Here is a 20,248-nt window from a genome sequence, read left to right as displayed (position 1 = left end):
GCAGTCATTAACCATTTATAGCACTAATTTGGGATGCTGTTAAGCTCAGATTTAATGAGACAGCAATCGTTTGAGCTTGTTATTTCCTACCCAAAACACAATCGCCGGCAAATAAACTTTCAAATCTTCAAACTATGTGGCTCTACATAATATGACCGTGGAGTTTGTTCCGCAGTTCTGAAAGATTAACAAACGAAAGATATGTCGGGAAGACATATAGGGTTCGGGAAGCGTAGGGTATAATCACTTCAAAATGATTTAAGCGGGCGCTCACTCTGCGTGGAGGTTGGAAATACATATCCTTTTAATACTAAGTTCTCCGTAAGTAATTCGCGGCAATGTTTTTAATCGGTCCTTCTTACGCCGCATCAACTCACGAGTTTAACATCTACTCTAGCTTATCTCCGTGCTGTTTTAAGTGAAAAATCATTGCGAACTTGCTGAAATTTGAGCAGTAATTATCCTCCTCTTTCCTCCACTTAGGAATTCATCCTTATATAGTCTACACACATTGTCTCGGAGAATGCGCGCATGAACTGAGTATGGAGAGCTTACTGCGGTCTGTACCAAAACAGAAAGATTTGACGCGCTTAGGCCAATAATCATGTTACACTGGGGAATGACCCCCCAAATAAATAAACTTTGTGTGACAAGTGGAGCGCGAACGTTTCAATAAAGGCGCTGCTCCGCGAGTGAAAAGCTCCCTGCTCTGAAATGTGATTATCTCGGTGGTGTGAACAGTGTCGATGGCTATGTCATTGTTCATTTCTTAGGGTACCCGCCACTGTCTCTCCGAGTTTCTCCGAGCCTCTCATAAAACCCGTCACTGCAAACTACATGTTTTAGTTATTAGAGGGACTCTGAATAAACCAAGCCAACTCTGTTATTCTAAACAATTATTCTACGGCTATTTTCTGGCTACGTAAATTTTTGTCCAACTTTGCTGCTGGGAAATTTATATTTTACTAATTTCTCGGCGCATGATTCACTGAAGTCGTTAACACTAAAAACTTCATGCTTTGACACTCGCGTCTCATTTGCTTACCTTTCATAGCTTATAAATGCTTCGTTTTCAGTGAAAATGCCGTTATTGTCGTTATAACATGGGGATCTATCGATAAATGCCAGTTTCAATTTGTTTGGCCCTTTAATGACAACGGAATCCGAGTGCTTTTATAGATGAAAGCCGTAGAAGAACGGCGTTTTTTTTTTTTTTTGAACAGCGCTGCAGGACATAGAAGAGCCAAATACGGCCTTAGTGCTTTTCTCTTGTTGTCCTGCTGTCCAGCGCTACTGGAAAAATAATGAAAGCCAGAATAGGCACATGCGTTCGAGTGATATAAATGAGCTGTGACTGACCGGGAAGCTGCCTTAGAAAATTAAGCGCAGTAGAAGAAGAATTCAAATGCGCCAGTAAGCGCAAACACATGGGATCAGACGTTGTTCAGACATCGGCGCTAATCTCCGGTCTCTTCGCCTTTCCTTTTTCTGCAGGAGTTCCGAAAAATATACGGCCAGTTCTTTCCGTGCGGAGACCCCACCAAGTTCGTGGATTATATCTTCAACGTGTTCGACGAAGACAAGGTATGTTCCTAGCTCTAGGAGTGCGCTTGTGCTTGCATTTTCAGTTTCATGTCTGGGCAATGAAAACTCATGCGTCGGTTATAGAAACAATACAATGGTTTAGTTTAAGGCATGTGGTTAGAGAAGCCTAATTGAATTCAGTAGACTGATACTGGAATCACTGGAGCAACTACTGGCAATGCTAGCACCCTCACCGAGGCATTCAGTAGTTACTTTCGGTCATTTTGATCCATTTGGATCAGAAACGCCATGTTGGAAAAATCTGTCCCTCCGTCCGTCTAAGCCTCGGTTGGTAGGTGGCAGAGTGGAGAGAGGAAAATCCTCATCTCTACCTTCAGATGGGACAAGGAGGAGAGAAAGCAGCAGAGGGAAGATGAGGTGAGGATAGGACATGAGGGTTGGGGGGGACTGAGGCCCGGATCACGCCGCCCGCTCGCACGGTCTGCAGCCGTCAGTAGCAGCGACTGCTCCGTCCGGGCCGAACAATAATGCTGACGCACAGTATGCCGCATCAGTCACATTAACCGCCTATGCAGGGTGTTTCACCTGAGACTTTAGATAATTTTAAAAAATGGGATTTTTGAGTTAGAAGGCCGCTTTTTTCGGCATAGCATTGTGAGCGGTGAAGTACATCACAATACAGCTAAGACGTCCTAACTAGCACGATGTTTAACTAATATTGAATACTTAACTTTTTAACTATTAATGTTCGGCATCTTAATCACTGAAAGGAGTGTATTCCACCGTGAATACGACACGTGTCAGCTTTTAGAACTTCAAAAACGTGGTTACCCTCGGCTCTGCTGGCCAACAATTTTGGTTACTTTGTCGAGTTGCGTGTACTGGAGAGGTTGTTTTGCCTGCAAGCTTCTCGAACGCACATGTATTTCGGCGCAATGCCAGCAAAATTTGTTGGGCCACTGCGCCGAGAATAACCGCGTTTTCGAAATTCCAGGAGCTTATATGCATATTATTTACGGTGGGCTACAATGCTCGCAATAATTAAAGGGCCTAAGAGTAATAGAAAGTTAACTATTAAATATTAGTCGACCAGCCTGCTGTTATCACGCCAAAGCTGTATTATGATGTACTTCAGCACTGGCAATGCTATGCCGATCAAAGCGCTCTTCTAAATACAAAAGCCTATTTTTTAAAATTGTGTGAATTCTTAGGTGAAACACCTTGTATATATTACACGTGCAACTGTACACGTGCAACTGTGCGTATAATCATGTTAGTGCAACAAAGTTAGTACGAGAAATGTCCTGATCTGTACAATAATTCAGATGCTTTTCTCGAGTGTTATGCAGAACAAATAACTCCTTTCCTGCATGCAGGTTTTACATTTTTCAGCACCACTTTGATCATCTGCTCTGCACAGTAGCCCTGTGCTAAAGTAATTCTATTCATAAGGGTGGCAACATATAATAAGTAAATAAAGACCAATTCCGCTAACTACAGTACATTGTCAGATAACAAAACTCATCAGCAGAATAAGTCTGTTTTTATCTTAAACGAATATGGCAGAGGTCTTATAACAGGAACAGTCATTCTTAAAAGAACATAAAACTATGCCTCACTAATGAACAGCAGACTTCAAGCTAAAGTTACGTTTACTCAGTTTTCTAAGCTATTTCGCAAAATATCAGCTTCAAATTAATTGATCGAAAGCCTAAGGACGTAGCGTCAGAACCGACGTGAACAAACGCGTCTTTCAAATTGTAGTCGGAACTTTTCAGTAAAGTGGCGTTGATCTGAACAAATATATTTCTTTTATGCCGTTGCACTATTATCTGCATGAGGTCTAATTCTCTTCCTAATGTGCTTTATAATTTTCATTGTCAAGACGAGCCTGGCGTTACCGTAAAATTGTTTGCAGATGATTTCGTAAACCAAGTTTCTTTCTTAGGAGGTGTTTACTGATGATGTCGTAAATCAGTGAGAGAGAAATAACTTTTATTTGCACCCGTAAAAAATGGATGGGGAGAAGCCTTTAGCCTAAAGCACCGATCATTCCTCAAACTTTTCATTTCATTTCTTTTATTGTTTGCTTAAAGGCCCGAAGGCTTTACATAAGGGGGGACATATTGGTTTACAACGGCGATGATGGCAACATGCATAACAATAAAAAGAACAAACATACAAACAAATATAACAGGGGTTGTAGTCATATCAGGGCTCCCCAGCAGGTGATACATCATTCATTCAAGATCTATATGAGGTGAATTTTTCTTTTCTCGCTGAATGTTTTGTGATCAGTGCATGCAGCGATGCATGCCTTAATCTCTTGTTACTCGGCGGTGGTCAGGGCGAGAGCGATGACTTTGCGTTGCTGTTCTGCTTAGTGGTTCAGCTATAAGGTCTGGCAGGATTCCACGTTTCTACTCGGGTCGTTATAAGAAGGGCAGGTCCGTACCATGTGGACTAGATCTGCAATGCTATTACAGCGCGTGCATCTAGGATTAATGACTTCCGGATGCCAGGTACTGTACAGTTTAGTTTTTGGAAACACCCTGGCTTGCAGTTTCATCCACAGGATTTGCTCTCGTCTGCTGCCAGAAATATTTTTCGGCGGGTAGTATACGCCGCCGGTAAGAAAATAGAAAGAAAGACAGCCTGCGCCCAAACAGCATAAAGCCGAATAAAGCCGAAGGGTTACTTCTTTCTTGCACTGTAATATCGACATAATACGATTGCATGCAAGGCTCCGAGGACTTCATTCGTAAAGAACATTTATTCTCCAAAATAAAACACTCATACGAAAAATCGCGCACATTTACAATATTTTCGCATGATATACGACAAGAAAGTGCCCTGCTCTACTGCTGTAGAACAAAGGCAGCAACTGCGAACAAGTGGCATCTGTCAAAACTTCTACCCCATGCATGTGAATTTGCGCCCGGACGCAGATACGCTTAAAAAAATGCACTTTTTATTTTCGCAATAATTTGTGACCATTTGAGGACAATGGAAAAGATGAAAAAGCAGGCTGATGTGAACAGGTATGTTTTATTGGGTTAACTATGCCTGCAAATAATAGAAGTGGCAGACGTCGTGCGATGGTGAGGAAGAATGACTATTTTCTGCAATAACTTCTTACTATTAGAATAGGATCTATTTTTGTCAACAAACGAAACTCTCCTTATTTTCGCTTTTACCTTTTATAATGGTTGCGGTGTGAATTCCACAGGCGAATAAAAGGACGAAAGGACGGGGGGGGGGGGGAATGTAGCGCTTAGAAAATTTCGAAGGGTGTTCTGACACCGAACACCCCCCCCCCCCCCCCCCCCAGCTACGCTCCTGAGAAAGTTACTTAGTGCAAGTAGTTCAGGGTTGAAATCTTAAGCGTACTATAAACCCTCAGGCACACTGAACCACAAGTGTGTCAGGCTTTTAGGTCCAGCAGCAACGTCTTCAAGTATTGTTTTTGCATTAAGCCGCACAAATATGAAATACACTTCCACGTCAGCTCGTGATTTCTCTGTGTGGCATGTATTTGCGGCTGAAGCACTTATGTTTAGCCAGAAAAGAAGCACATTCGTGAATAAATCACGCTTACGGCTGATGGTGGAAAGAACGCGACTTGACTGAATGGTTGCCTTGATACCTCTCGCCGATGCTACCGCAAGCTTTTCTCTTCATAAGCCAGATGTGCCTCATTTTGTCACCTTTTTGGCAGGCCGTGTTTTTGTCTCTGGATATATTTTTTCTGCAAGTTGTGGACTTATGCTAATGTTTGCTAGTAGAACAAATTATAGACCTTGCATTTATGCAAGGGCCTAATAAGACTAGCAGTATTATAAATAAATTAAATCAAACTAGATAAGGTGATTATATTCGAGGCAAGATATTTCGCACAAAGGCATCACCTAATTACCAAATAATGTTGCACCCAAGGAAGAACTGCAGCAAAGACAGCAGAGGAAGGGTTTTGAACACTGACATTTATTTATTACGGTACAATATACCGTGGTGGCTCAGTGGTTATGGCGCTCGGCTGATGTCCCGAAAGACACGGGTTCGATCGCGACTGCGATACGAATGATAAGAATGATGACTCCGAAAGAAGATCCTGTTTTAGCTCCTAATTGCGGTAGAAAATGTTGTGAAAAGTTAGTTTTCGAGAGTTTTCTTTGCAAGGAACGGCTCGGAAGGTGCGAGGTGCTTTGCACTTCAGGTATGCTGAGAGTACGAGAAAAGTTGGACAATATAGAACGAGTGCTACGAATAAGTTGTAGAATTTATGCATAAGTTTTATTAGTGCAGGCTTGAAAGAGATGACAAAGTTGAGCCGATATTATCATTTAAAATCATCTATCATATCACTACAAATGCGACGTCACACGAAGAGGCATGTCCTGGCGCATATTAGCCCCCTATGGATCTAACGCATAGAAAAGCAGGCAAATCCACAAGAAAATCACGTAGAACAACAATCACACCCAATAAAACACAGATCTTTTAACAACCGGTCTACAACTGGTCAACTTTTTTAACAATGTTTGGCGAGCGCAGAGAAGCAAGCCAGCGACGCAAGGGGCGCGTGTAAAGACTTAATTTCATAACGTCTGTAACGCTATACTCCTAAGGTGTCAGCATCGTGATAACGCGTTGACAAATTGGACCATCAGCACTTAAGCGATACTGCTGAATAATTGGCCGGCTGGGTAGGCCCGAGCTTATTCTGAGCGCACGACGGAAATGCAAATAGCCTAGCCCCAGCTAAGAGCGATTATTTTCATGGGCTGCCTAAGTGAACGGACGCCAAACTCCCTCCCGAAACCATAAACGACAGAATAATGTAGTACACTGAAAGGATGAGGGATTAATTACGCAGTGGTATCCACTCAAGCGCAGCCATACGGCTACAAAAGAAAACCATACAGCTTCCACAAAAACTTCTTAGTTAAAGAAAAATTCGTCCTGGCCGGGGTACGAACCCGAACCCTCGCTTAATCGGAGCAGTCGCTCTACCAAACGAGCTAACAGGGAGAGCTAGCATATGCTAGGGCGAGAGCGAATTGATCAATAAGTCGAAGAGTGAACTGTGTCGGTCAAGAGAGAGAGAGATAAATTTATTGAGAGGAAGAGGAAAGAGGTCGGCTGGAAAGATGGATATCTGGTCAGATACTTTGCACTGGGGAAAAGGAAGAGGAGAAGAAAGAAGGTCGTGATGGGTGACGATGCGGTGAGAAGAGAGAAAACTTTTAATTAGCATAGATTAATTCGCAGGAGCAGGGTGGACGGGGTCCCTAGTCCATGGCTCCGCTGGCGGCAGCTGATTTGTGGACAAGCTGGATGATCCAGGCTTGCTGGTCCAGGGTTGTCGCTGGTCAGGGCCTCCTCCCACTCCTCGTGTGTCGGGTTTGGCGCTATTAACTTTTTGTCTGCTTTGTCCAGGCATTCTGAAGATATATTGTAGAGCGTATGGCTTCCTCCGCACCGAGGACAGCAAGTTAGGTTTTGTGTGGGTCTGATCTTGTGTTTGAATATGTGTTTGTATTCTGCTCCATTCAATGGCATCCGAGGAGGACAGTTATTTGTGTGGCGGTGAGAACTGTCTTCTTTCTAGCCTAAGGTTTGGTTTGGTTTATGGGGTTTAACGTCCCAAAGCGACTAAGGCTATGAGAGACGCCGTAGTGGAGGGCTTCGGAAATCTCGACCACCTGGGATTCTTTCACGTGCACTGACATCGCACAGTACACGGGCCTCTAGAATTTCTCCTCCAAAGAAATTCAACCGCCGCGGCCGGGATCGAACCCGCGTCTTTCGGGTCAGCAACCGAGCACCATAACCACTGAGCCACCGCGGCGGCTCTTTCTTTCTAGCCTAAGGTTTTCTAGCCTGTCACCATACGCTTCTAGGAGAGGGGGGAGGAGGAGTGTTGTAGGGTTGGGGATCCACCCGGTTTTTGAGAGCTCGGGCTAGATCATTCGCTACCTCGTTTCCAGCTAGGCCTTCGTGACCAGGTGCCCATGTTATTCTCTGTGAGTGTGAAAGTGTACTTAATAGTGTACTCGCCCTTCCGTGAAGTTTTCCAGCAAGGTAGTCTCTGTAGGCTTGTTGGGAGTGCGGCACTATGTGCAATGACTTCCCGAGTTTTCTTCAGTCTTGATGGTGATGGTTATGGCGAGTGATTCCGCTTCCGCAAGATCTTTGGCAGAGATTGAAGCCGTGATGTCTGGTTGAGCTATGCTGAACCTGCGTGGTTCAGCACAGGCCCCGATGTCCACGCATACCGCTTCCGGTTCTTTTGAAAGTTCTTGTGCCATTGCTTTGACTCTGGCTCTCACTTTACCCTTCTGCCTTTCGTGGTACATGTGCCTGGGTATCGGGTTTGCATAGATCTTCTCTCTTGAAGGTGTCGAAATTCGGGACTTGATCTCACTAGTTCGTAGTGCTTGCTATAGCCCCAGTCTCGTCGGAATATTCCTACTCGCTCGTATTGTGGTTAGGCATTTTTTTACCCTCTAGAACCGCCTCCCTGAGCTCTTCGAAAGTGTTCTGTACTCCGAGTGCCTAATGACTTTCCGTTGATATCGTTGGTAGGATGTTTAGGGCAGTTTTATCGGTTTCATTTATTTCATTCATTTACCCTAAAGGCCCTTTCGGGCATTACATAGGGCTTCGACTAGGCGGAGGGTGTCTTCGCCCCTAATTCCTTTCCGATGCCAGGTTGCCCTTCTAATCATACTTAATATTTGTTTGACCTTAGCCTTGAAAGTTTTGATTGTAGGAAGAGAGATTAGAATATGTTCACGCACATTTTATAGCATCACAACCGCGAGTCGAGGTCCGTGTCGCTCAAAAAACGTAAAAACGCTCGCATTGCCTGGACTCCTTTCCAGCTCTGCGGCCAAGCGCCTAGTAATAAGGTCTCCGAGAGTGGTCTGCTGCCGGTCAGATGTTTAGGGAAATCCCCCAAGGTGGAGTACACTTGTAATAAGGCTGCAATTACTCATCGGCATCTACCGCAGCAATACGGTTACGATTGGGTGGACGCCGTTCAGTAATTACTCCCTTATCATATGTCTATCCACCTAGGCTCAGTAATTACTCATTCGCATCCACAAAAGTGCAGCTATAGGGCTAAGCATGGATTAATTCGGGTGAGCGGTTACTCACGTATTACAAACCTGTTCCACCTTGTGGGACTCCCCTACACACTTGACCTACACTGAAATGCCGCAAGTCTAAAGATACACCTACCACTGTGACCGTAATACAATACTTGACCAACTTCAAACACCAGTTCTCACTATTCCCACGGTTTAACACGTAACCTCACACAGGTGTATTCTTGGAGAGCTCTGTAATCGCGACCCTATGTAAATTTATACAAGACCTCTGTATCGACAGCGCACAGAAGGCCGCATTCGTGCTCATGCATGGTATGTCGGTATAGTATGATGTGGTATTGTATGGTATGGTATGGTAGCTGTCATCGTCAACCAACTAGAGTCCACGAATACACTGGTGGAACAACCGAAAGGACTTGAAAGTTGAAGTCCCCGCGAAAGACAAAGCCTCTCTCAGGAGCCTTCAATTATTCTCGCTCTGTAATACATGGCCATTAATTCCGGAAAATTTTATAATATCGCCATTCTGCATTGATGTTGAGCGAGGAATAAAAGAGGTGCAGAATTAATCCCTGAGAGAAATATATTGCCCTGCGCGTAACTCCGGCAAGCTAAGCTTGGTTTGGGCTCGCCACTGCCCACATTCCCGTTAAAAGCAACGCGGGCGGAGATGGACAAAGGCACTGATGGTGACGGCAGGGGCGTCCATTGCGTACACTTTTAGGCGTCTATATGTTGTTGCTATATGCTTTCTAGAATGGCTTGGTAAACTGAAGCGGTGGAGCTAATTGCAACGCATCTCTGAGTGCCGCCCCTGACAGCAGAGCATTCCGCAAGCTCTCTGAGGTCGCATTAGCTGCGCATTTACTTATTATTAAGAAAGCATTATATATGTCTCATTAGCGCCGCCGCGGTGGCTCAGTGGCTATGGTGCTCGGCTACTGACCCGAAAGACGTGGGTTCGATCCCGGCCGCGGCGGCTGGAATTTCTTTGGAGGAGAAATTCTAGAGGCCCGTGTACTGTGCGATGTCAGTGCACGTTAAAGAACCCCAGGTGGTCGAAATTTCCGGAGCCCTCCACTACGGCGTCTCTCATAGCCTTAGTCGCTTTGGGACGTTAAACCCCATAAACCAAACCATGTCTCATTAGCACAAAAGCAGTCCGCCGCTGTCTATGGCACGAAATTTGGATGATGCAATATGCCAGTGTACGATGTCACAACACATGTAAGCGAACATGTATAGTCACGAATGATGAAGCGTATTTGTAGTCATAGTCATTACTCATAGTCATTTTACAACGGATCATGGCTCAGCACTTCACAAGTAACATTATGTAAGGTGTATAGAGTTTTGTACAAAATATGCGTGGTCATGACGCGTAGCGACATTCATGACTAATGACACATAATCATTCTTAAACGTAGCATGACTCAGCACTTTGTAAGTAGCGTAGTCATGACGCATGACTAAGCACTTCTGCAACACAACCTGACTCAACACTTTACAAGAACGTAAGGTCGTAAGGAGTTAGACTGTACAAACTTGCATAGGCATGCCTTGTAGTCATAGTCATGACTCTTAGTCATTCTGAAACGTAGCATTACTCAGAACTTTATTGCTTTCGCATTCCAACAGGTCAGTAGTCTTAATAGTCTCTGCCGGATTTTTTTTTTGTTTTTCAGCGTATGCCAGCATGCGGCTGGACAGCCCTGCATGCTTAGTGCCCCCTGGAGCTAAGGGACTTACCGTGCACAAAAGAACGATGTTACGAAGGCATGCATAAAAAAAGTGATCGAGAGAAGCGCTTTCCAGTGAAGATGAAATGAAGCTATACACACTGTAATTACACAAAAACATCAGAAGCGTGCAACACAGAGAGCTGTTGGGTTAGTAAGGGAGTGTACCAATCAACGCCGTGGAGCGGCTCAGGTCCAGGCCACGAATAAAAATTCGGAGGTAACTAAGATTGGTTCGGAGTACAGGTGCCGTCAAAAGTAAATGGAAGGCAATTTTCACGAAAAAATTTAATCATTTGCCCCCCAATTCATGCATCCTTGAATACATATGTGCAGCCTAATTGTTATTTTGCGAAATGCACTGTGCACCAACAAGCATGGACCATTACGCTTTAAATTTAAAGAAATTAAATTTTTTTGACAAAGTCGCCTTTCATTTACTTTTGACGGCGAGTGTACATCAAACTGGTATCCTAAAATTATGAACAGCAATTAATCATTATCCCTCAAATATATGTAACAGGTACGCCGTGTACTTTTTTACATATATTTGCGGGACTAACTATAGTACTCACCCATAGAGCCGAAAAAGGGGCTAATAAGAAGCAGTGCCATTTTAGGTACAATCAAGGGTCAAAACCTCACCCTCCTCTCCCAGCTTCTATCGCGATTTCCCTCACCAGCTGCCAGCTAGGAGAACAGAGCACGCTGTAACTGCTAGTACCCCTCCTAGCTTCCACACTTACCGGCTTTTCTTGGCCTGCGTGGAACAAGGTGACGTGTTGTAAGTTGAGGAAAGTTTCCCATAAACAGCTCTTGCTATGAAAAGCGCTAAAATGTATTGAGAGCAGCAGTGTAGAGAGAAAAACGATAGGAGCAATAGCATTGAAAGCCATGCAGATTGCTGAAGCAACTTCAGGCAACGGTAATCTTACAGGGGAAATTGGAGGATAAGTGCGATTTGGCGGTACTTGTAATGCGGCGAGCAGATATGCGATGGTCAGGTAACATTCGTTAGGGTGTGCAATAAAAAGTAAGTACAGAAAATAATGCTCTGCCCGCAACGGCTATGGCATAGCAGGCTGCTCTGGTAACAGTAGATTTCATGGGAAATAAAACATAGCCTAAGGGAGCCAAAAGTCAGCTCGAGAGACGGAGTTTGCAGCTACACGGTGTATGGCGAAGAACAGGGATACATAAAACCTCGTTAATTCGGCCTTCGTTATTTCGGAAATCCGGACGAGTTGGACGGTCGGACTGAGTGAACGGCCATGTAAGCCTATGACGCCAGAAACTAGAAATTCCGACGTACCTGGGCTCACACCGGTTGATTCGGACGGGCTCTCGACAGGGGATTTCTACCTAGGTATGACCGGCTTTGCAAGCGATTTTCCAAATATCCCTGCCCTAGGATGTCTTCCCTGGTGTACCTCTAACTCGCTAGGAATGGCAGGCGTGACAACGTTTCGTAGGAACCCGTCGCTGAACAGTAGGCGGCCACATAGTTGCTCATTTTTGAGCTTCGTTCAGGCCCGTGGTGACCGGATGCTCATCTACCGGCCGGCTGAGTACAACTGATTGGCGCGTCGCTGGTCTTTTTGTTGTCGTTTTAGAAGGCGTCTCGCGTTACCTGCGCTGAAGTGTTTACCCCGCTTCCGTCTCCGTGGTTCTTCTATTCACCCTGTGCGCCGAAACTTTGCGCTAGTCACCCGCTGTTCGCAGTTGTGCGGTGGAGTGGTGGCGCAGCAGAGGAGCTTCCTCACACGTGACTACACAACTTGCGAGGAGGCTCCTCTGCTACCGCGTCTCACCGTGAAAGGTGCTGCGGATGCCTTTACATTTGGAGCAGTTCGACTTGGATCTTTCCCACTGTGTGTACGGAGTAAAGCATTTGACATAACTGCGAGAAACTATCGTTGCTGTGGCGTTTAAATCTCAAACTTACAGCAGGTTTTCAGCAAATAAATTTGCTCTTACATGAACGGTTTCCGGCAAGTCTTCAGCGGACATTCATTAATTCGACCCTTCAGATAATTCAGTGAAAATAAGAGGTAGGACTGCACGTATAAAAAAAGGCAGGAGACGTAGAAACGAAAATGACACCGAGAGCGCTGTCTTTAAACTGTTTATTCGTGAGTGAAAGCACAAGCTATATACGAGCGGAACCGCAGCGCGCAAGCAGTTTTGTCGTTCACACAGGTAGCGATAAAGGATAGCACACAGTAATCACATTTGTTTGTCCTGGGGTAAAGAAAAACACAAAAAATAAAATCGCACCATTTCAGGAGACTCGATTTTTAAAAAATGCGCTGTCAGACATTATGTTGCTAGGACCTTAATGCCAGAGGATGTGTAAAGGAAAAACAATCTAAACTAATGATCAAAATAATTAAAGCTGAGCGGAAAAATAAAACGTGCGGTCGCACTGTAGATGGCAGAATGCAAAACAACGATAACCAAAGATAAAGGCGATGGTGATAGGCCGAAAAGAGTGGTATGAAGTAGGTAAAAACAAGCATGACAGGATCGAAACAACAACTAACAAGAATAGAGGTGACCAGTGAAACCAGATAAAAGAATACATTTTCGGGCCTGAAAAACAATTTAAAGCTAAGCATAGGACATGAAAGAAATCAGAAAATGAAAAGTGTCGTTCTAAAGAAATGATTTCATTTTGTGAAAGCGAAATAGATGGAGTGCTGACACATTTTTCACCTGTTTTTATAAGGTGGAAAGCCTCGAGGACCCCCCTTTTGGTCTTTTCTTTTCATGTTGACAAAAACGTGGTGTTACGAAAGACCGGAGTACAAGGCACTTGTTTCCTGCTGCCCTCACCCTTGCCTTCACTATCCTTCCAATTCTGTGCTATGTGACCTCCAGAGTTGTTCTTTATTTCCAGAATGTGTTCACGTGCCCGTGCATTAAAACATCCACCAATATAACTAATCTAACACTTCTCACGAGTGGGAAGAATTTTGTACACAAGACATTAATCGCACTTCGTGATCTTTTTCTCGTGATTCGTGGTAGAGTGCGGACTGCGTTTAATTTCCTTGGATACCAAAGGGCACAGGCTACTCAGTTTGCACGGTGCCGAGAAACCCATCCTGATAGCGTATCGGTTCGCCGCTTTTCTGATCTTGTGAGGCAGGCGGTGTATGTGCGGCATTACCTGCAGCGGTTTTTTCTTAACACCTTCGTTGCCCTTTTTGCGGCCTTTCAAATTATGTAATAAACGTTCACATTCTGCTTTGATCAGATGGGGAGGGTACACAACAGAACGAAAATTCTGGACTTGTTGATTGAAGCACGCCTCTGGTTTATAGGGTTTAACGTCCCAACGCGACTCAGGCTATGAAGAACGCCGTAGTGAAGGGCTCCGGAAATTTCGACCACCTGGTGTCTTTAAGGTGCACTCACATCATACAGTATACATGGGCCTCTGGCATCCAGCCTCCATCGAAATTCGACCGCCGCAGCCAGGATCGAACCCGCGTCTATCGGGTCAGCAGCCGAGCACCATAACCACTGAGCCACCGCGGCGGCGAAGCTGGCCTCTATTCTATGGTTGCATGATTTTTCTTGGGCAGAATGGCAGGCCGAAATTACATTAGGGCGTTTTAAAAGCTTGAAAGGTGTGGTTACAAACGTAAGTGGTTTCTTTTTTGTTCATGGGTTGTATGACCCGCAAATTATTTCAGTTACAAATTCAAGGTTTACGTCTTGTTATTGCAGCCTGCTGTCAGTGGCCAACTCGTAGGTGAAAATTAAGCCACCGGAGGAAGAAATAAATAACCCTATAACATTAGTGACGACCTTGTCAAGGTTACCTTCTGAGAACAGGCCAAGTAGAGCGAGGTAGTCATTCGCATATCGAAAAACATGCGGAACCTGCTGGCAGGACAATCTTTGTTCGACACCCTGATCATACGCTGACAAGTAAAAACCACGGAGGACAGATGAACCGATGCAAATTCCAGCTTTTTGAGCAAAATGCGTACCTTTAAATTCAATGGCGGTAGATCTGAGATAAAATCTTGACAACTCTAAAAAATTGACTGGGTTCACACCTGCCTAATTTGAAGACCTACTTCGCCATTTTCGTGCATTTTTTTACTGGATCCCATCGAACAAGCCACCATGTGGTATCGAATAGAAATATCTTGCATATCGATAGAAAAAGCTGTTGTGGCTGTCGGAATGCCTTCATCCAAGCACTTCACTACTTGAGCTCCGAAGTAAAAATGTGTCCTATCCAATAATTTTTTTTTTAGGTTGCATTGTAGGTAGTCCCCAACTGCCCTTTGCCATTTTTTTTTCAGAAACAATAGCTCACAGAGGGCACTTTGGATTACGAATTGTGCCTGTAAATTATACATCCGGCTTACAAGTTTCATTCTTCTCAACTTAAATGTCCAATGCTTCCAGGTTCAGTTTCTTCAGTGCTGTGAGTGCGTTTGTTTTTTGCTTTTCTGGGAAGAATTCTGTTGGCTTTAAGTTCTTTCGAATAGCCCCTGTGGCCTTTTTCTCACATGCACCCACAATTAAAACAACGAAGCTGTCTTCTTTGTCGTTCGTTAATTTTTCCTGAAGCTCCTCGCGGCATGATGTTTGATTGCCCACTTGATTAATGTGGCCTCCCGCTGTGATGTGATTTTCTTTTTTTTTGTGCGTGTTCTGTGTTTTTGTTAACCCAAGGAAGGAAAAACATGATTACTCTGAGCTACCTTCTATCAGTACCTGTGCGAACGACAAAGGTAGTTGCGCGCTTCGGTTCCGCGCTTTATTGCTTGTGCCTTCACTCATGAATAAACAGTGGGAAGTCTGCGCCTGTGGTGTCGTTTTAGTTTCTATGTCCCCTGCCCTGTCTTATTCTCGCAGTCCTACCTTTTACTCAGATAACCAACTAGCCCACAAAAAGTTCCCGGCCCCTTGAAGTCTAAATTAACCAAGCTTTACGGTAACTGGGTGGCATCAGGAGAGGCTTATTTGTGCTGATGATGATGTGCAGGGGGAGGACCACTCCTCGCTGCCACTGTAGTAAAGCTCGCCAGCGACACAAGAAGTGCAGTTTCCTACTCTCTAGATTTTTTTTTCAGTTTTCAAGTATCTTCAGTAACGCGCAAAGTAATAGTGAATACAATAAAATCAGTACAGAAGGAGGTCCCATAGTACACGACTGCCGGGGGGACCTCCTAGAGCAACGCAAGTGAGGTAAAATAGCAAACAATGTAAGGCAGTATATCAGTTAGTTAACATAAAAATACATTCTACAAAAAAGTGACGGAAGCGATGATATGAGTGAAAAAAAGGAACAAAAAACTATATGCATAACAACATTGGTGCATAATTAAGAAAATAAAACTTTCCACAAGGGTTTCTACTGTTAAGCAGGTGAACTACGAAGCAAATGGATTAAATGGTCTTTAATGCCATGGTAAAATGAGTGAATAGTAAACGACGCTTTAATTTCACATGGTAAAGTATTCTAGCAGGATATGCCGGCAAACATTGTAGTAAACTTTCCATAATTTCCATAAGAAGATTATATTACGCTGTTGGAACTTAGTAGGATTAGTATTGTGGGTTCCTACGTGGACACAGGCCACCACCCACCGCGGGTTCGGGGCGGAGCTGTGGCTAAATGACAGTGATTAGTCACCCAGCCGCCTCTCCACCGCCTGAGGCGGGAGCAAGGGAAAGAGGAGAAACAACGCGGGAGGCCGGCTAGCCGCGCAAAGGCGACGGCGGAAAGCCAGGATTCCCACAGTATTCATAAGCTGATCAGTAAAGCCATCATTATGAGCGTGATGATTAATTAGCTAGTTTGTATTTCTGCAGTTGGCTTCCAGCTCAGTGGAGTAATCCGCGGATTAACGGGGTTGCCGGGCAGGATTTGTCAACGAACCTCTGTCGTCGTTAAAGCGCATTCGCACCGACCATGTCCATCACAATTTTCCCACGTTATAGCGTTTGTGGAGGGCTTCTTCAGCTTTGGTTGCAAAATTTCGCGTAAGGTTCATGGTAATTGTTAGGCCTTAGGCCTTTTCATCCCGTTTCACTTGGGGCATTCACTTCGGGGCATTCCCCAAAGCATGGGACAGCACCCACCTATGCTCGCCCCTGCGGCTCAGAAGGACGACCCCGGAGCCGACATTTCCACAGAGACGGCGGTTGCCGCATGCATAACGCGTCCTCCATTCAATGCATCAGGCGCCACTTTATTGCTAGCGCGACAATGCTGCAAGATTTCACAGTCTGACGTGCGGAGAATGACGACGGAGCCTGGGTGGCTGTCGCGACAAAAAAATGTTGGTGCGCAAAATGGGAGCACCGGCGCGACGCTCGTTGGAGCACGTCCAGGCGTCAACGGCTTATGCGGTACGCTCGTAAATCACCGCTTCAATCGGTATGCCAGCGGGGACGCAGGGAGACCTTTGTCATTAAAATTCACGTTGAGCGCTTGCTCAGTGCAAGTGAAACCTTGGTGAACTTGTTTAGCTTAGGGGCAGACAAGAAGAAAAGAAAAATGCAAACTGACGCAAAAGGATAACGACGACTGAGGTCCTCCGTGACCTCACTGACACCGTTCCTCCAAAATGAGCTATACAGAAGTGCTTAAAAATTTAACACCTACGCACGCCTCAACTGGCTGTTATACTGGTGTTCATTAGAAGGAAAAGGGACGCCCACCGATGGCGTGGTTGTCTCATCTTCTCCTTTTGTTGAAGGTTTCTTCTAGCAGATTCAGTGTTCAACTAATTTACCACCATGATCAACACCAGCCTTTAAAAAAAGTTACGTTCCCCTATACTTTCCTTGGTTTCAGTGAGAGTTGGCTTCTTTCGTACGTATACCACGACAAGCTACACAGTACCTTACCCTTGACTGCTCACAAGCATTAGAGGGTCTTGGTTCTAGTAGTCTGGATGCATAAGAGTGTTCTCGAACAGCTGCCATCATCCTAGTTTGATCATGTTTTACGTGGTGCCTAAGGTTCAACAGGACGTACCACGCCTGCCGCTGGGGTTAGGGGGCACTGGCGAGCACACTCAAGGTTAGGTTACACATAATGCAAACACTCTTGAAAGTAGAGTGGGAGACAGCCGTCGCCGCACGTCCGTTTGGTAGGGTACTGTGCACTACATTCGAATGTCACGACTTCCGATTTCATTAGCAGCTTGGTGGTCGGTTCTTTTACTTTGTATGCAATTATCTTCTCTCAAAACGATGAAGCCACTAATTCTCGCCAGAAAAAAATAGTTGCATTTGCCTACACTTCCCTCGACTTCAATGACTGATAGCGCCTATTGCCAGTGCATTGGTGTAATTCGATATAGGAAACAAAAAACAAACCCGCGTAACTTCAAGCCAATTCAGCCCGAGTGGAGATCGAGGTCGCCTGCTCGCTAAACCGCATGCACGCTCCTGCAGTCTGTGTACTCTACGTGGTGCGTTTCTGACACTCTAAACGACTTAATTTTAACGAGAACTTAATTTTCGAGGTTTCGTAAGTCATTTCTACAGTACCTCGACTTATGGTTCTGCAACAAACGCTGCTGAGACCGGCACATTGTTCTTATCTGCATCCAGAAGTGGAAAGCGTAGGGGGAACTCTGCCCCAATGCTAAAAAGTAATGTTTAAAGGTGAAGTTTACTAGCTCCACGCCAGTGTTCCTGTTCGTTTTTTCTCTTCTTGTTAATGTTGAGGCCCTTTTCTGAGTGTAAATATCCAAGAAAATTGGCGAGCACCAAGTATTCGTTAATTTTTGGCGGCTTTAGCGAGTAAGCTTCTGCATTAACTGCTCCAACGAGTTTAGTTTGCAAAGAAAAAAAGCTATTTAGGTCCTGGCTTAGCCTGTGGAATTCGGCAGGCGTTCGAATTACTTCCACAAATCTCCTCCTCAAGCGATAAGAGCCATCACTGTGCTTCTCTTTTTGTCCACTGCTGAGTTCCTGCTATGGTGGGTAACGCGAGAGTGGGGCACCGTGTTCTATGGGCCACATAGCCTTTGCAGCGTCTCAAAACCTACGGCCTTCAGGTAAGAGGAGGAACTAAAGGTGCTGCCACATCTCCACGAGATTTAGTGGTCGTGAAACCTCAGTTGCGGCTTTAGTTGCATTCGTGAAATATTGGGGCGCGAAAAATAACTCACCAAAAGTATCCACCAACTGACGTGCAATGAGACACACATTCTCGGTTGTGGGCTGCAAAGTGACAAGCGGGGTGGACCACAACTTTCTTTGTAGGTCTGGAGAGGGACGTTGCGATAAGGCGTGTATCAATGTGCGGCTGATAAGTCCACTTCTGGACTAAGACGACGTCGGTGAATTCTAAGTTGTGGGCTCATGGTGAGGCGCGAACGTCAGTCCCATCAGGATCAAAGGCTTATTGTTCGGCGAGCACAAAGGCGGAATCCGCTTCGCCGGCTCGCCGGTTCATCGTGTGCTTTTGATAGGCCGGAAGTTCATAATTACGTCATAGGATGGCGCTGTGCTCCGGCGCGGGAGCATAGTCCCGGCTGCCAGAATGTACTTGTTGAGGAGGAAGTTGCGGCATGAGTGTCGGGTAATTTTTTATCCCTCAGGAAAAGCTCTGCTCTGAAAACGCTGCTTCGCATAGCCGCCTTTGTGCGTGAATAATCCATGCCAACCCAGCAAACATCGTTTCATCGCTGTTTACAAGGCGATGAACCCAGAGCGCTCAGAGCGAAAAACGGCTTCCGACTAGTTGCGCGCGTGAAAGAGCTCACCGAGCGGAAAGAGCAGCTGAAAAGCTCCCTAAGGGTGCGACGGCTAAGCGGACGCAACAAGAGGCGTTGCTGGCGCCGGCCGAAACAGGATTGTAAGCAGCGTTGACGTGAAACTGTATTAACGGCTCTCCTCTCGACGAAATTCCCCTATAACCCTAACACAGCCAGATAACATCACCAAATGCGAGTAAGTATTTGAAGGTTAGTGTTAGAGATCACTGAAAGAAGTGGTTTCAGCAATGTATGCAAGAAGCATTAGATGCACGACTCACGAAATAGAGACGCAGTGATAATATGCTTTCGAAATGCAGTACGGCATCTGTTCAGTAATACTTTCTACTGAGCGAGTTGCTTCATTCTGCTATTGGAAATGCGTGTTGGGCGACAGAAGAGACGAGCGCCAGCAGATGAACGGGGCAAGCGAACTGATTTTATTGATGATTGAAATGCCTGCGGTGTTCGTGAATGGAGGAAAACTATGTAAACATGTGAGTTTCAGCCACATTGAGAGTAGCGCTTGCCCTGTTTATCAGCTGTCCGTCCTCGTTACTCTCATGCTACATGCATTCCAAATAACGATATCTGTTGGTGTGCTCTAGGAGGGGTAGCTGTGTGTAGATTTGTCGCGTGCCTCCACCACAGTCCATTTTGCGCATGAGTAAATGTGCTGTGTATGCGTGTGTTCGCAAAAAAAGATAGAAATTGAAACAATGAAGGAAGTTGCGGCTTTGGATCTTTTATACTCTTTATATAAACTTCGCACACATGCATTAAAACATTATTAAAACAAAAATAAAATATGCATAGCATGTTTTTATAGTTACGGCTACTATGTCTACTAACACTGGCCACTCGATGCTCAGATCATTGATTAAACACATTAATCAACCAAATGCTTTCCAACTTTAGTGATTCCACACCAGTCGGGGTCAAAGAAACTGCATTTTTGATCACTACCCCATATTTATGTATATTCTTGAACTGGCCTCCACGTTTATACAAACTTGCTGCAAGTTTGGTGCTAACAATTATATCCTTACTATTTATAACTTGGACTGGCAGGATATCTTTAACACCTCAGACTGAAATGTTG

The 20,248-nt window shown here is 45.0% G+C and overlaps 1 protein-coding gene across 1 annotated transcript in view; it reads left to right on the top strand.

The window, feature by feature from the left end:
* LOC149357285 (frequenin-1-like) overlaps positions 1–20,248 on the top strand; it is a 410,602-nt gene that overhangs the window by 360,757 nt on the left and 29,597 nt on the right. The window contains exon 4 of the mRNA XM_089584489.1: positions 1,495–1,584. Coding sequence (XP_089440615.1) covers positions 1,495–1,584 — 90 coding nt within the window. The remainder of the gene's footprint in view (positions 1–1,494; positions 1,585–20,248) is intronic.

The sequence above is a fragment of the Amblyomma mixtum genome, chromosome 3 (assembly GCF_055824585.1).
Source record: "Amblyomma mixtum isolate Tamu chromosome 3, ASM5582458v1, whole genome shotgun sequence".
Lineage (NCBI taxonomy): Eukaryota > Metazoa > Arthropoda > Arachnida > Ixodida > Ixodidae > Amblyomma > Amblyomma mixtum.
This window is presented reverse-complemented; position numbering and strand designations above follow the sequence as displayed.